The sequence below is a fragment of the Falco biarmicus genome, chromosome 3 (genome assembly GCF_023638135.1).
Source record: "Falco biarmicus isolate bFalBia1 chromosome 3, bFalBia1.pri, whole genome shotgun sequence".
Classification (NCBI taxonomy): domain Eukaryota; kingdom Metazoa; phylum Chordata; class Aves; order Falconiformes; family Falconidae; genus Falco; species Falco biarmicus.
The window spans coordinates 115,034,881-115,050,826 of NC_079290.1; the positions used below are offsets into that span (position 1 = coordinate 115,034,881).

Here is a 15,946-nt window from a genome sequence, read left to right on the forward strand (position 1 = left end):
TTACAAGCAGGCCGCGTTTTCTTCATTTCCTGCCTGCTCCTGCTTCCAAGGAAACAAAATCCCCCAAGCCAGGGCTGAGGTTTCTCATTTAAATGTAACCCATTCCAATAACCAGAGCTGCTCAGCCTCCCCATGGCCCAGTGTTCCCAGCCTGGGTGCCCACGGTGCTGTGGGGGGGAACATCGGGGCTCATGAGCTCCACTGGGATGCAGCCATCACGGGCACCCCAGTAAACAACTGGGAGCAGAGACCCGTCCCTGGGATGCGGTGTGGGCGATGGGCAGCTCTCAGCTCTGCCACGGGCTGGTCAGTCAGGGTCCAGGGTACTGGCGGGAGGTTTTGGGGGTAGCAGCAACCTTCCTCCCCCCTCCAATCTTCCAAAGCCCCTGTGTTTTTGGTACCAGAGCTTGAGTGGAGGCTTCTCAGCGGGTGGGGGGGGGGGGGGGGCTCTTGCCTGGCAGGGACCAGCCCTGGCTTTGCTGTGGTTACTGCCAGCGCTCTCGCCTGGCATCGCTGCTGCCAGCAAGGTGGTACAGGGCTGGTGCTTGCAGCCGCAGGCAAGCCCCCACTGCTGCCAGCAGGACAGGAGTTCCCACAGCAGAGAAGGGGGGAAAAGCCTGCCCAGAGCCCGCCTGCCCTCACTGCAGCACAGGCAGCGTTTGGAGGCAAGAGGCTGCCTGCGGCTTACAGCATCTGCTGGGAGCCGTGGTGCCGGGCAGGGGCTGCCAGATGTGCACGCACAGCTGGGGTCATGGCATGCCCACGCCTTTATCCTGCTCACAGCCTCTTAGCTCATAATTTAACCCCAAAGATGGGCTGCTGGTCCCCTCTGAGCCCCTCCTGCACATCAGTGGCGTGGGGGTGGCTGCTTGGCACTCAGGCGCCTTCTCGGATGGGTTTGGTTATTTATTTTTTTTAGACCGCCGCTTTCTGCATCTTTCTCCACCAAAAAAGGGAGCAGGCTGGGCCCTGCTGCGGGCTGTTTATCTCCCTGCTCAGTTCTGCCTGGTCCATCCCCAAAGGCCTGGAGCAGCTGGGAATGTCTCCAGACTCAGCGGCTGGTGTGCCGGGAGAGAACCAGCACCGCGGTGGGGCTGGGGTCCCAGCTTCATACAGCCCCACATTCAGCCTCGGCTTTCCTCAACCATCCTGGCAGGAGAGAATCGGACACAGGTAGGAGCCGAAGGTGCGTTTCCCAGCTGGGAAGCAGCACACAGGGCAGCCACGTGCTGAGCGATGGCTACCACGGTGGCTGATGGTAGCGGGGGACAGGGCTGTGAGGGGTGACATTCTCAGGGGACCCGTGGTGGTGAGCACGAGGGCTCCCAAATCACTGGCTGTGGGGGCAGCTGGGTGCCAGCAGCCCCTTTGCCTGATGTGGTGACATGCGGCTGGGTTGGTGGTGGCTCTCAATGCCGGGCTGTCCCTGTGGGCTCCCCCCAGCCCTGTGGGCTCCCCCCGAGGTGAATTCTGCCCCTGCCAGGAACAGAGGGCTGCAGCCCTGTGTGCACCATGGTGGGTGGGAGCCTTGGGGGGGGGGATGTTCCAGCAGACCTGCATGGTGCTGCCTTAATGCCGTGTGCCTGCACACGGTGTGGTAAACCGTGGCTCAGCACCCTGTCCCCAGGGGAGGTGGCAGGGACCCTAGGGAGCAGCAGAGACTGGCTGGGGCTGCCCAACGTGGAGAAGAAAGGGGCTACGGCCGCTCCCTCTGAAGACATCAGCAGGGGAAGCACGAGGAAAAGAAAAGCTATTTAAGCTGCTGTACAACACTGACATAAGAACAACCAGGTATAAACGGCCCGTGAATAAAGCAGGGCTGGGAATTACAGGATTTTTCACTGCTGGGGGAGGTGGGCTTGGGAATTATCCCCTGGCTGCAGGATGGAGGGTCTCAGCTCAGCCCTGGGCCACAACGGGTACCTCCAATGCCTGGGCTTTGCTCCTTTCCCCCTGGCTTAACCTCAGTGGGGACAAGGGGAGCCCCGAACTCCCCAACCCCATCCCCAGCGCTGAGCCCAGCCCCTGGAGAGCAGATATTGGTCCGCGGGTCCTTCAGCCTCCCCACAGCCCCATCTTCCCTCGACGCTTGCTGCCATAACCCCTTTCCAGCACTCCTCAGCTGAGAAGCAGAAGGAAATCTTTTATTTCCTTTGCAATAAACAGCACCAGCCCTCTGGGCTGCCACCAGGTCCCAGAGCCCAAGGTGAAGCGAAGCCTCAGGGGCCGGCACAAATTCTGCATTGCAGCACCCAGCCAGGCGCTGGCTGCTCTTCAGCCCTGGGCTCTGCCATATCCCGGCGTGTCTGCTGATGCACAAATGCCTGTAAGAAACCTGCTGCTCCCTGACCGGGGCGGGCAGGGGCACGGGGGGCTCTCGGGGCGCAGAGCCCTGCTACCGGAGGGGACAAGCTGCCCTAATTAGCTTTGCCATCATTAACCCTGTCTTCCCTGCAATGAGCGCTCTGTGCAGATAGCATGGGCAGCAACGATGGGCATCCCAGAACGTATTTGAGTGGTGGCTCTTGCAGCACGGGGACCTTGGTGCAGGGGTCTCGGGCAGACCCTCCCTGTGCCACCCTTGCCAGGAGAGGGGCCAGGGTGCAGGCAGCTGCCCGGGATTTTGCTGTGATGGAGGCAGCAGTAACAGCTGGATGCAGCCCCGCTGCCTGCTGAGCGCTGTGAGGATGAGGATGGCCAGGGCCTTCAGTGCTGCTGCCCTGGGGCTGGCTCCTGCTAACAGGATGTGATGGGTGGGGGGAAGTGCTGTCACTTGGGATTTCTTATCCAAGCATGGGGAAACGGAGCGGGGAGAAAGCCCTGCCTGGGCTCGGGGACCTCAACCTGCTGCCTCCCCCCTCCCTGGGAGACACTATCCCAACCCATCCCCTCACCAGCACCAAACAGCCACACCTCGTATCACAAATTACTTTTATTCCCCCACCCCCCCCGGTTGTAAACAAGAAGCAGCCCCCCCCCCAACCCCTGCTCTGCAGCACCCACCAAGGGGTCCCCATTCCACAAGGCCTCTTCACATCCATCACATACACCCACCCCAAAATGTGCAAATCCAGTCCCAGTGCAAAGAAAGGCTTTGGTGGGGGAGCCCTGGGTGCTGGGGGAGGGGGGGCAGCACACAGGGGACCCCGAAGCTGTTGGGTTTGGGGGTGCAGGGCCTCCGGCAGCACCCTCTGCCCAAAGGCAGTGAGCACTAGAGGGCAGCAAGCCCCAGTGCTGGGCCGGCAGGAGGGAGGCATTAAAATCATATTAAATAATAATTAAAAATAAATAAATAATAAATAAATGGATGGACAGCTGGGAGAAGGGGGTGGGTTTGAATCCCCTCCTCCTCTGGCAAGCGAGTCTCTCCCCTCCCTTCCCCAATCATACAAAATATATTTTAACTATCTGAGGTAAATAATGAGGCTGTAAAAAAAGGAAGAGGGGAGCGAACGTTACCGGCATCGCACCCCCTTAAAAAAATAAAGCATCATAAATAGTTTTAAAGAAAATATGAGGATCTGCTCCCTCTCTCTCACGCGCGCACACATAAATATAGATTATATTATGGATAAAAAATATGTTTTTCTCTCCTGCAAATTCAAAAAGTGGAAAAATAGAGGAAGAGAAGGGGTTGTGCCCCAAAAGGACGGGGCTGGGAAGAGCTTTCTGATTCTGTGAGCTCCTGCCATGTGTCTCTGGGAATGAAAAGGAGGTGGGGGGGGAAAGAAAAAGGAAATCCCCCAACGGCAGTCGGTAAGTGAAAGGTGCGGAGAGGCGGGGGAGGGGGGGACGTGTCAGACGTCACTGGGGGAGCGGGACCAGAAAGGCATGGTGGAGGAGAAGCACCCGCAGCAAACGGTCCACAGCACTTTCTGGATCTCCTGGTTCCTGAAGGCATAAATGACGGGGTTGATCATGGAGTTATAGGTGGCGGGGAGGAGGGTGATGTAGGTGTAGAGGGCTGGGTAGCTGTAATCCCCCAGGAGGCAGTAAATGGCGAAGGGCAGCCAGCATGAAGCGAAGGTGCCCAGGATGACAGCCAAGGTGGCGATGCCTTTTCGGGTGGTGACATAGTGGGAACTAGCCAGGAAATGTCTCTGGACAGCGATCTGGTGGGCGTGCCGGCAGACGATCTTACAGATCTGCACGTAGAGCTGGAGCATCACCGCAAAGACCATGAAGAAGGAGACGGAGAGGATGATGAGGTGGTTTTTCATTAGGGGCTTGACGACGCTGCAGGCAGAGGGCTCCTTCAGGCAGTTCCAGCCCATGATGGGCAGGAGCCCGTAGCAGATGGAGGCTCCCCAGGTGAGAATCAACATGATGTAAGTCCTGGTGACCGTCCTCTCCGAGTAGTAGGTCAGGGCGTTATAGAGGGACAGGTAGCGGTCGATGGTGATGGTCAGCAAGCTGCTGACGCTGGCCGTGAAGGAGGTGACCAGGAGCCCCACCGTGAGCAGGCTGACCGCCTCTGATGGGATGAAGTAGACAAAGGCAAAATGCAGGATCAGCCCCAACCCGGCCAGGAGGTCAGCTGTGGCCAAGCTGCCGATGAGGAGGAACATGGGAGCCCGGAATGTCGGGGTGTAGAAGATGACCACCACCACGATGGCGTTCTCGCAGGAGATAATGGTCCCAGAGATGCAGAGGACGACATCCCATGGGTTCAAGGCGAGGGGTTGCACCACAGACTCCAGGTCCAAGGAGGTGCCACTGCCGTTCCCAGCCGCCAACCAGCCTTGGTGGCCTCGGCTGGAGTTGAGGGGCCCTTCCTCCATCATGCTGGCGGAGGCTGACCTGCCACAGCCAAAAGCAAGAGAGCGGCCCCCTCAGCACCCGCTGCCCGCAGCGGGGAGCCACCCAAGCTGTCCTTGTGCCACCGGCCAGGGACAGTCCTGCCTCCTCCCCAGAAAAGTTGTCTCTGGGAGGAGGGGCAACGTGGCGTGTGTTGAGGGGGTGCTGTTTGCTCAGAGGGGGATTGTTCTGGACAAGGTGGTTTGGTCTTAATTCTTTTGCAAGCAAAGAAAAAGAAATATGTGAATAAAGGCGGGGGGCTGGCGGGGGGGGTGGAGGGGGGGTGGTGGAGGCGGGGGGAACCCCCGCTCTGCCCACGTTAGTGCTGGGGTTCGTGCACTGCATGATTCTGGTGGATAATACAGGGGAGCAGGACCGGCACTGGCTCGCCCCCCCAAACTGACGGGATCCCAAGCAGCAGGTGAAGGGGGCAGCCATGCTACCCCCGGGACGGGCACCCCGGCGCGGGGAGGCTCCCTCCCGACCCCACTCCCCCACGTCCCCACAACCTGGGGGGTCCCTCTTGCTCTTGCCTTGGGGTTCTGCCCCTCCCGGGGTGCCTGGGCGGGCAGCACAGCCCGGGGGGGTGTGGGGGGGACACACGACATCTGCCCCTTACCCCCTTTCCCGTCGCGCTGCGCTTCGCCCCAGCGAGCTGCCCCCCCTCCCGGTGCCCCCCTCCCCGGTGCCAGGCACTCACCTGCCGGGATGCTCGGCAGCGGCCCGGGCTGCGCTGGGCTCCCCGGCCGGGGGCCCGCTGCCATGGGCGCTGCCGAGTTATAGTGACCGAGCCCCGCCGGGGGGGGCCGGGGGGGTGACTCACCGCCGCCCCCCCCCAGCCCCGTTCGCCCCGCTGTGACGTCAATGGGGCGCCGGAGCCAATCAGCGCCCCGCGAGGTAGCGCGGGCGCGCGCGCGCCGCATAGTAATCGCGACGGGGATGGAGTGGCCCATTCATAAAAACAGCCCCCGCCCCCGGCCCACGCCGCCCCCGGGACCCCCCAGCCCGGGTTCCCCCCGCCACGTCCTTGCGCAGCCTGTGCAGGGCCGTGCTGCGGGGGGGGGAGGGGGGCGGCGGCGGCTTGCCCCGCTAGCCCCCGCCCCACTGCAGAACTCCGGGGGCTCCTCTGAGCGTGGGGTGTGGAGGGGGCGGCCCGAGGGGGCTGGGGGGGCGAAGCTGGGTCCTTCCCGCTCCGCACAGCCGGAGGTGCGCAGCCCCCCTCCCCTGGCTTCCCCGGCGGGTCCCCGCGGCCCGGCTTTCCCGTGGGGACCTGCATAATTCATCGCCGGGAGAACCGGGAAGGCCCGGCCCGGCCGCGGGGGCGTTGCGGGAAGGGCGGCGGGCAGGGAGCCCACCTCCCCGGGGGGGGGAGAGGAAGAAGGAGGAGGAGGAGGAGGAAGAGGATGAGGCAGAAGGCGTGCGCACCCCCGGGACCCTGCCGGGACTCTTCCCCCGCGCCGGTGCCTCGAAGCCCGCAGCCCCCCAGCCCTTGCCCGGCCCCTCTGCCAAAGCGCGGCGGGCCCCGGGGCACCCGGGCCGGGCTGCGGCGCTGCCGGGACCCCGCGGGGGTCGGGAACCCCCGGTGCTGCTGTGCCCGGCTGCGGCCGCCCCCTCGGCTCGGCCCGGCTCGGCTCGGCCCGGCCCGGCCCGGCGGGAGCTGTTCGCGGTGCTGAACGCCGCCGACGGCGCGCCCCCCCCCCCCGGTATCTCCGGCGGCTGCGTCCGCGTCCCGGCGGCACCGGGGGGGCCGGCGGGGGGACCCGCCGCAGCCCGGGAGGGTGTCGGTGCCCCGGGCACGGGGCTGGGGGGCTGTGGGGGCGGGGGACGAGCGGCCCTGGGGGGCGAATGCGGGGCGTGTGCGGGGCGCGTGCGGGGCGCAGGGTGTTCGACGGGCTGTGCGTGTGCGGTGTGCAGGGAGTGCGGGGTGTGCGGGGCGCAGGCAGTGCGGTGAGTGCGGGGTGTGCAGGCAGTGCAGTACACAGGCAGTGTGCAGGGTGTGCAGCGCACTGTGCTCAGCAGCAGTGCGCGCAGTGTGCACAGGATATGCAGGGTGTGCAGTGCGCTGTGCTCAGCAGCAGGGTGCGCAGGGAGTGCGTGCACACACGGTGTGCAGTGCAGTGTGTTCAGCCGCAGTGCATGCTGGGGGTGCAGTGCGTGCAGTGCGCAGGGGGTGCAGTGCGCAGACACTGCAGTGTGTGCAGTGTACAGGCAGCATGTCCAGTGAGAGCAGCGTGTGCAATGAATGCAGTGTGCGCAGGGTGCACAGGGCGCTCAGTGCACTGTGCCCAGCAGCAGTGTGCGCAGTGTGCGCAGGATGTGCAGTGTGCGCAGGGTGCACAGGGCGCTCAGTGCACTGTGCCCAGCAGCAGTGTGCGCAGGGTGCGCGGGGTGGGCAGGGTGCACAGTGTGCGCAGGGTGTGCGGTGCACTGTGCCCAGCAGCAGTGTGTGTAGGGTTTGCAGTGTACGCAGTGTGCACAGTGTGTGCAGTGCACTGTGCCCAGCAGCAGTGTGTGCAGTGTGCGCAGGGTGTGCAGGGTGCGCAGGGTGCGCAGGGTGTGCAGTGCACTGTGCCCAACAGCAGTGTGCGCAGGGTGCACAGGGCGCTCAGTGCACTGTGCCCAGCAGCAGTGTTTGCAGGGTCCGCAGGGTGGGCAGGGTGCACAGTGTGCGCAGGGTGTGCAGTGCACTGTGCCCAGCAGCAGTGTGTGTAGGGTTTGCAGTGTACGCAGTGTGCACAGTGTGTGCAGTGCACTGTGCCCAGCAGCAGTGTGTGCAGTGTGCGCAGGGTGTGCAGGGTGCGCAGGGTGCGCAGGGTGTGCAGTGCACTGTGCCCAACAGCAGTGTGCGCAGGGTGCACAGGGCGCTCAGTGCACTGTGCCCAGCAGCAGTGTTTGCAGGGTCCGCAGGGTGGGCAGGGTGCACAGTGTGCGCAGGGTGTGCAGTGCACTGTGCTCAGCAGCAGTGTGCGCAGGGCGTGCAGGGTGCACAGGGTGCGCAGGGTGCGCAGGGTGTGCAGTGCGCTGTGCCCAGAAGCAGTGTGCGCAGGGCGTGCAGGGTGCGCAGGGTGCGCAGGGTGCGCAGGGTGCGCAGGGTGTGCAGTGCGCTGTGCCCAGAAGCAGTGTGTGCAGGGCGTGCAGGGTGCGCAGGGTGTGCAGCGCACTGTGCTCAGCAGCAGTGTGCACAGGGTGTGCAGGGTGCGCAGTGTGCGCAGGGTGTGCAGTGCACTGTGCTCAGCAGCAGGGTGCACAGGGCGTGCAGGGTGCGCAGGGTGTGCAGTGCACTGTGCTCAGCAGCAGTGTGCGCAGGGCGTGCAGGGTGCGCAGGGTGCGCAGGGTGTGCAGCGCACTGTGCTCAGCAGCAGTGTGCGCAGGGTTTGCAGGGTGCACAGTGTGCGCAGGGTGTGCAGTGCGCTGTGCCCAGAAGCAGTGTGCGCAGCGTGCGCAGGGTGCGCAGTGCACTGTGCCATGCAGCAGTGCGTGCTGGGGGTGCAGCGCTCGGAGCCCCCCGAGAGCAGGGCAGCCCCGGCTTTCCCACAGCCACGACAGCGTGCAGGCGGCGCGGGGGGACACAAGCACCTCTGGAGCGGACCCCCCCCCCCGGGCCGGGCCCCCCGGGGCGGGGCGGGGCGGGACGAGGCGGGGCCGCCCCTGCCCGCCCCCGCCGCCGCCGGGGCCGCCTCCCGCGGGCGCGCATCTGCCCGCGGCTCCGCTCCGCTCTCCCGGGAGCTCCGCGGCGCCGCAGCCGACACCTCCCGCTGGGACCGGGCCGAGCCGAGCCGGGCTGAGCCGAGCCTGGCTAACCGAGCGCAGCCGGGCCGGGCCATGGCCCCGCCGTGCGCCGGGGCGCTGCGCTGCGCGCTGCTGTGCGCGCTGCTATGCGCGCAGGGGCCCGCTCCCACCTGCGCAGGTACGGCCGGGGAGCGCTGGGGGGACCCGCGGCCGGAGGCGGGGGGGGAAGAGAGTTTGTATCTTTGGGGCAGATGAACTTTTTTGGGGGGTTTTTTTTCCAGGGGTTCCCCTTGCCCCGGCCCCCACGGGACCCCCTCGCCCGTGGCGGGGCCGGGAGAGCCCCGCTCCCTCGGGTGGCCCCGCTTTGAGGGGTGAGTGGCTCCGGCTTCTGCTCCCAGCCGGGGGAGCTGGGACCCCCAGGGCCAGGAGGGGTTCCCGATGCGGGGCAAACCGGGTGCGGGGCTCCTCTCCGGTGAGCGGGTGGATCTTGTGGCGGTTTCGGGGAGGGGGGGGAAGCGGGGAGCAGAGCCATCATTCTCCTGCCCGGGGTGTCTGCAACTCCGGGCATTAATTATGCAAACCCCAGGCTTGCTTCTGCTCCCCTCCTCCCATCCCCCCGCAGCTCAATGGAGATATTTCCACCCTGACTTGTCCCACCGGGACCCACGCGTGTTCCCAGGGCACCCGTGGGGCTGGGGATGCCCTCAGCCAGCCCCGCTGCCCCCCTTTATTTGCCTCTCCCTCCCCACACCTGAGGGCAGGAGCGGGAGTTGACAACACTTAAACGCGCACAAACGCCTGTTCCTGTGCCTGCCGCGATAAAAATAACTTAAATTATAAACCTGCCTGAAACCCTTGTGAACAAAGTCCTACTTTCCCATTGGCTCCCGGCAGGTCTCTAAATGCTGGAGGAGGGGGCCCGGCGGCGTGGCCACCACGCCGTAGCCATGGCAATGGTCCGCAGCATCCCACTTTGTGCCTTACGCCACCAGTTGCCCCCTTTGCTTTTGCTGGGGGGGGGGGGGGGGGGCACTGGGAGCGGGAAAGAGCCTCTGCTATCAGCCAGGCATGGCCCCAGTGACCAGCAGGACCCTAAAAGCTGGGGGGGGGGGGGGCGAAGCTGCCCACCCCAAAGGGGGGTGGTGTAGTAGGAAGCCCTCCGCAAAGTGCTGGTGGCAGGGCTGGTGTGCAGCCCATGCGGTGAAGCCAAGTGCAAGGCTGGGGTGGTCCCTGTGTGGCAGAGACCCCTGGGGAGCTGCTCCAGGGGGGTGCCAGTCCCCAGCCCCCTCCTGGGAACTCTGTGGGGGTTGTTTGTCCCCTGAGAGCCTGGAAGCATGTCCAGGGTGGGAAATGGCTCCCAGCTCTTTCCCAGGATGGTGCAAACGTAGGCGTGGGACGCAGCGAGGTGCAGGCAGGGCCCGGCTGCAGCTCCCCGTTGCAGCCTCCCTCGCTGACAGTCATTGCTGTAAATTAATGATGAGCGTGTGCGTGTGGGAGAAGAGCTCATGGCAGAGCAGCTCCGCAAACACCGGAGTGACTCACCGCCCTCGCTGGGGTGATGGGGAGCAGGGGGTCCTGTGGGACACTGGGTGGGGGCAGGGGGCTGATACTGCTCAGGTAACCCCAGCCAGGCTGCTGGGAGCAGCTGAGCTGGTGCTGCTGCCTCATCTCTTATAAACCTCCACCAAAAGATCCTGGGCTGGGTGGGCTTGACCTGCACTGTGGCCCACCATGGCTGTGGGCGATGGGGTGAGTCCTGCGTGTCCTGGGTCACTGTGGATGCTGGGGGCTGTGGGGCGCAAGATGTCCCCTCCCTGGAGGGCTGGTGGTGCTACAAACACACCTGCAGCCTGCTGGGATGGGTCTGTCAGTGGGCTTGGTGCTTCAAGAAGTGCCTTCAGCCCTTGTGCTGCATCAGGAGAAATCCTCCTCCGTGGAGCAGAGGGTCCAGCCCTGACCCCAGCTGATGGGGGGGGGGGAAGATGCTGGCCCTGCCCTCACCCTTTTGCCCGGCTTTGGCAGGAGAGTGCAGCGAACTGAGGTCCTGTGAGACATGCATGGCCAGCACCACCTCACACAACGCCACCGGCTGCATCTGGGTGGGCTGCGGGACCCCCGAGGAGCCAGGTGAGGGGGTGCATCTTGCGGGGACAGCAACGGGCTCCCACAGCCAGAGCTTACTCCGGGCCTGCCACCAGCCTTCCCCAGCCCCTGTCCCTGGGCTGGGGCTGTGTCGGGATGGTGCTGGCAGCTCAGCACCCTAGGGTGCCTGGTCCCAGCTGCCTTCCATGGCCAAGGTCCATCTCACCTGACCTATCCTGGGGGCAGGCAGGTGACCCGTGCCAGCCCAGCAGGGTGTGGGATTTTTGTGTGTGCTACTCCCAGCCACGCTGGGCTTGGACTAATGCTGGGAATCCTCCACTTTGCCCTCCATGGAGATGAGGGTGGAGCAGCACCAAGAGATGGAGATGGGAGAAAGCTGGATGTTGATACTTGTTTGGGGCTCTTCCCTATGGGGATGTGGATGCAAGCCTGAGCTTGCAGCCCCTTGGCTGGATGCCCACCCCTGGGAATGAGTCCTTCACCATCCCAAACCCTTGGGTGCCCAGGGCAGCCCTGACCCCAAATGCCATCGTCTGCACTGGGTGCCTCTGTGGGCTGGTTTGCTGGGGGGTCCCTTGGGAAAACCCTGCTCCCTCTTCCCGCAGAGACAGGGAGCTGCGTGCAGAGAGGGGCAGCAGTGCGGGAGACCTGTGCACTCTACAACACCAGCACCTTGTGTCGAGGTAACTCTGCTCCCCTCCATGAAAGCAGGTCCTGCCAGACCCCAGCAGCACCCCCAGACCCAGCAGCCTTTGGGACAGAGGTGCTGCCACAGGTGCTGGGGCCGTGGGGATGAGATCCCACCCCCAGGACAGGGACATGGGACAGAGGATGCACAGTGATGTCCCTTGACAACCCTTTTTCCCCCCTCCCTCTGTCACTGCCTCCAGCAGCACTGAAGTCCCCCACCGAAGAGCCTCCATGGTCCCATAGCAAGGAGCCGGCAACACACTCCCCAAGTGAGTGGGTCTGGGGGGGTGGGAGGTGGTGGAATGGGGTGGGGGGTCCAGGTGCCCCAAGGAACAGCGGCCAGTGGGATGGGACAAGCCACTTCCCTCTGTGTTTCACGTGCCCTTGGGAGGGATGAGCAGAGCTGCCCTTGGGGTTGCATCTGCCTTGGCTGTGCCCCCGGAGGTGCCAGTGCTGTCCCCGGGGTCACAGCTCCATCCCCATCCCCGCTCTGCCCTGAGCAATGCTGCCGTGGGCCTGGGGGGTCGTAACACCCTGCAGCCCCCCCAAGAACCATCCCTGCTGCCATTCTTGCTGGGAAGTGCTGTCTCCAGTTGGGCTGGAGCAGAGGCTGGGAGCGGAGAAGGAGCCTCTTCCAGGAAGCAGGAACTGGAGAGCACTGGGCTAATTACAGCGGGTAACCGGAGCCCAGAGCCCTCTGAATTATTGATCCCACTGGGATCTTTTTGCTGCTGGCTTCTCTCCCATGCGGTGCTGGCTGCTCTGGCATGGGAAGAGGCCAAGCCTGTCCCTGCATCCGCATGTTGGTGGGGACATCCCAGCCCCAGGCTGGGAAATAGCCATTCCTCCCCATGCAGCTGCTGGGGTCTGCGTGGACCCCACATCCCCTCTCCTTGGCACGAGTATCAGTACCCAGGGATGCCAACAGCACCTGTAACCCCCCCCACCCCATTCTTCTCTGCCATTAGGGACCACCACCACCAGCGCCCCATTGACAGGCAGCCCTGAATTTCACCCGCCTGGCTTTGACACAGCCAGCTTCATCGGTGGCATCGTGCTGGTGCTGAGCCTCCAAGCCGTGGTCTTCTTCATCGTCAAGTTCATCAAGTCAAAGGACAGCACCTACCAAACGCTGTAAGGCTCCCGTGCCCCCAGCCAGGAGGGAGGGGGGGGGACCCACACCGGTTCATGCCTGGGCCAAGCCCACCCTTGAAGCCATAAATGGGGGTCAGCCCCAGTGCGTGGGGCTCCGTGGCCCGTCTGGCCGTGTCCTGTCTCGCAGCTGAGTGTTGTTTCCCGTGGCTGTTCGTGCCGGTCCACCCTCACCCAGTGGGGGGATGATTTGGGAGATGGAGGGGTTTGTCCTCCCTGGCCTGTCCCCTTGCCGGTGTCCGGCTGTCCTGTCACCTCCTCTGTCTGTTGCTGCCTGGCTGCATCCTGGCTCTGAGCCCCTTGGGGAGTGCAGGACCCCAAATCCATCCCTCTGAGGCTGAGCCAAGTGGGGGCCTGTGCTCTTCGTGTGCCTGGGGCTCGCTGTGTCTAACGTGGGGGGCTGTGCCCCGTCTCTCTTTCCTTGCACGCTGCCAGAGAGGACAACCAGTAGGTTCTGGGTGCTGGCTGCAATGGGGAGGGGGCTGCTCCCATGCACCCCCTGAGCTTCACCCTTCCCTCGCCCCTCCCTGGGGGCGGGATGGCGTGGTCCTTCTCTCCTGGTTTGCATGAAGGGGGTTTCCCAGCTGGTTTGCTGTTTTCCTGGGAGTTGTTAGCAGTGGAAGGGAAGGGGGTGTCCCTCCTCGCCCCCCCTTTCATGCACGGAGCCCCTGGTGGGACACAGCTGATGCACGGCCCCTTAGCACATCCGTGCCACCCAGGCGAGGTGGCCCTGACTCCCCCAGCCCCACGGCGGCAGGGTGCAGCCCCAGCTCCCCCTGAGCACCCTCAGCAGGATGGGAGCTGCAGGGTCTGGTTTGGCCCCAGTTAAAAAGCACCTAGCAGCCCCCCCCCCCCCCCCCCCCCCGGGCACCCCCTGCCCCATTGCTTCCCCACAGCCTTGGGGCTCCCTGGGAGGGGGGCTTGGGGTCTCCTTTTTCCCCAGTGGGCTGTCAGGTGCTTTTTCCCTTCAGCATTTCGGCTGGAGCACCCAGCCCCCTGCTCTGACTCCCCCCAGCCCCTGCCCACCCCGGCCCCCCCAGCCCCTTGGTGCCCACTGGAGAAGCGGAGCCAGGGCTCGCTGTGTGCTTTTGCTGTGCCTCTGTGTTGCTGTGGGGGTGTACGGGGGGGGGGGTCCCCAGCGCCCCCCCCCCCTTTCTGTGTGCTGTTTTGGGGAGGGGTGTGCGTGTCGTGTGCTGTGGGGTAAGATTTGTAGCTTGGGCTGCCCCTTATTAAACTCTGCGAGGTGGTGTCTGTCTCATGTCCGGGGGGAGTCTGTGTAGCTGGGGGGGTGGGTGCCGGGGGGGGCACGGCTGCAGAAAGCCTGTGTCCCCCACCCCTCCCCTGTGGTAGCTCCCACCCAGTTCCCAGATGCAGGGCCAGCCCTTCCCATGGCATCGCCACCCACATGGGTGCAGCAGGGTGGTCACTGGGGCACCCCCTCCTGCACCCCACTCTCCGGGGGCTGCGAGGGGCTGGACCCCCCCAGGGCAAAGCCACCTGGGTCCCTTTCTGCTACGCACTCTTCTCTGTCCGCTGCCCCAGGATCTGAGGCCACCACGCGCCCTGGGCTGGGGAGATGCTGCCCTCGTCCTCCCTGGGGCAGGCGGAGAAGATGCCAGAGCTGCCGGTGTCCCTGTTCACTGCCGGTGTCCCTGCCTGGTGCTGGCATCCCTGTCTGGTGCCAGTGTTCCTGCCTGTGGCCAGACTGTCCCCTGCAGGGCCCCACACCACAACTATGCAAAGCTGGCTCTGCCCCGGGGTGCCCGCTCTGCCCCAGGGGACACCAGGGTGGGAGATCTCACCCAGGCCTGGTCCCTGTCCCCACAGCGCGGCTGGGGATGCTCCAGCGGGGGTTGCACCCAGCGTGGCCAGAGTTGCACCCTCTAGCTGCTCCCTGGTGGGGGCCGAGCAGGGTGGAGGGGCGCAGCTGGGCGCGGGGGTCCCATCCAGCCCTGAATCCCAGCCTTGGGGTCCCTCTGCCTGTGTTTGGCAGGAGCCTGGGGGACCCAGGGCACCCCAGGGGATCAGAGGACACGTGGCCATGGCTGGCAGCAGCGTGGCCCTTTGCTGGCCAAGCCCCCAGCCCCACGCCAGGCAGAGCCGGAGCTGGTGCAGGGGGGACAGAGACTCAATAAAGGATTTTCCTCTTATTCCCAGTGTCCGTGTCATTGTCACCTGTCACCCCAGAGCCCTAGTGGTGGGTGCTACCCCGGAAGATTTTGGTTGCAAACCCTGTACCTGCAGCTGGGGACGTGGCTGTGTGGCTGGTGTTGGTGGGTGGCCCTGAGTGACTCCAGTCCTCCCAGTGACCAGGGGAGGGGAATCAGTATGGGGATGGGAGATGCCATGCTGGAGGACAGAGTGACTCCAGTCCTCCCAGTGACCAGGGGAGGGTAACTGGTATGGGGAGGGGTGATGCCATGCTGGAGGACGGAGCAACAGGACATCGTCCCCTCCTGTCCTGGGGGGTCTCACCCCGTGGTGTCCCCCCCGTGCGGGACACATCCCCTTGCCTGGCCCCAGGGGGCTGCGGTGGGTAGAGGGGCGGCTGCAGGCCGAGGCTGGAGGAACTGGGGGAATTTCTGGCCTGGGCTCCCCTGCTCAGGATGAGGGTGGGCAGGCGGAGCCGGGGCTCAGGGGGAACCTCTGTGGCTGCATCCAGCCCCGCTGAGGCCCTTCACCCCAGGGATGGTGACGGGGAGGGGGGACACCTTCCTTCCCGCGGTGGCAGGGCAGGAGGCTGGGCAGGGTGCATGCCACAGCTGTGGCACCCCAGCTCTGCCTTCCCCGAAGTGGCAGCGGGGGCGAGCGGCAGCCTGGGCAGGCCCGGCTGCGTGCCCCACTGTCTGGGGGGCTCGGCATCCCCCTCCTCCCCCTTGCCCAGGCTGGTCCGGCTCTGCTGTGGGAACAACACTGGGATGGCTTGCCCGCCTGCACGGTGGCTTGTCCGCCTGCGCAGTGGCTTGCCTGCCAGCATGGATGGCTTACCTGACTATGTGGTGGCCTGCCTGCCTGCGTGGATGGCTTATCCACCTGCACGGTGGCTTGTCCGCCTGTGCGGTGGCTTGCCTGCTTGCCTGGTGGCTTGCCTGCCTGCACGGTGGCTTGTCCGCCTGTGCAGTGACTTGCCTGCCTGCACCACAGCCCAGCCCAGGGTGCTGTGCCAGCCTGTCCCCTGCATCTCACCACGGACCAAGACTTTCCCAGCTGGGGACACTGCACTTCAAAGCCACGGGTCGCAGCCCTGCCTGCTGCCCCCTGCCCTGCCTGCCGCCCTGCCTGCTGCCCCCTGCCCACCCTGCCTGCCCCGCTGCCGTCCCCCCGCCAGCCGTTTCCACCCCATCTCCGTGCCGCGGCCCCTCGCCCCGGCCAGGGGGATGCGGTGGGGGTACGGGGGGGCTGCCCGGCCCCGGGCGACTTCGGGGCCGTTAATTCAGCTGCGACACGTGCCGGGGGCAGGAACCGACCCCGGCCC

General features: G+C 65.1%; 2 protein-coding genes across 4 annotated transcripts; one reads left to right on the forward strand and one right to left on the reverse strand.

The window, feature by feature from the left end:
• Positions 1–905: 905 nt before the first annotated feature.
• On the reverse strand, positions 906–5,618 carry GPR3 (G protein-coupled receptor 3). The gene is made up of 2 exons (XM_056333460.1): positions 5,498–5,618; positions 906–4,800 (listed from the first exon to the last, which is right to left on the reverse strand). Exon 2 carries the CDS (start codon positions 4,782–4,784, stop codon positions 3,798–3,800), a length of 987 nt encoding a protein of 328 aa, XP_056189435.1. The 5' UTR covers positions 4,785–4,800; positions 5,498–5,618; the 3' UTR covers positions 906–3,797.
• Positions 5,619–8,226: 2,608 nt separating this feature from the next.
• CD164L2 (CD164 molecule like 2) lies at positions 8,227–14,621 on the forward strand. Of its 3 annotated transcripts, none has more exons than XM_056333463.1 (6): positions 8,227–8,704; positions 10,549–10,653; positions 11,235–11,312; positions 11,520–11,588; positions 12,288–12,453; positions 14,014–14,621. In XM_056333463.1, the coding sequence occupies exons 1-6, from the start codon at positions 8,263–8,265 to the stop codon at positions 14,018–14,020; spliced, it is 867 nt and encodes a 288-aa protein (XP_056189438.1). In that variant the 5' UTR covers positions 8,227–8,262; the 3' UTR covers positions 14,021–14,621. The 3 variants fall into 3 exon arrangements, with proteins under 3 accessions (XP_056189438.1, XP_056189436.1, XP_056189437.1); XM_056333461.1 differs by lacking the exon at positions 14,014–14,621 and adding an exon at positions 12,907–14,007; XM_056333462.1 differs by lacking the exon at positions 14,014–14,621 and adding an exon at positions 12,907–14,007 and having other exon boundaries at positions 11,523–11,588.
• The last annotated feature ends 1,325 nt before the right edge of the window (positions 14,622–15,946 follow it).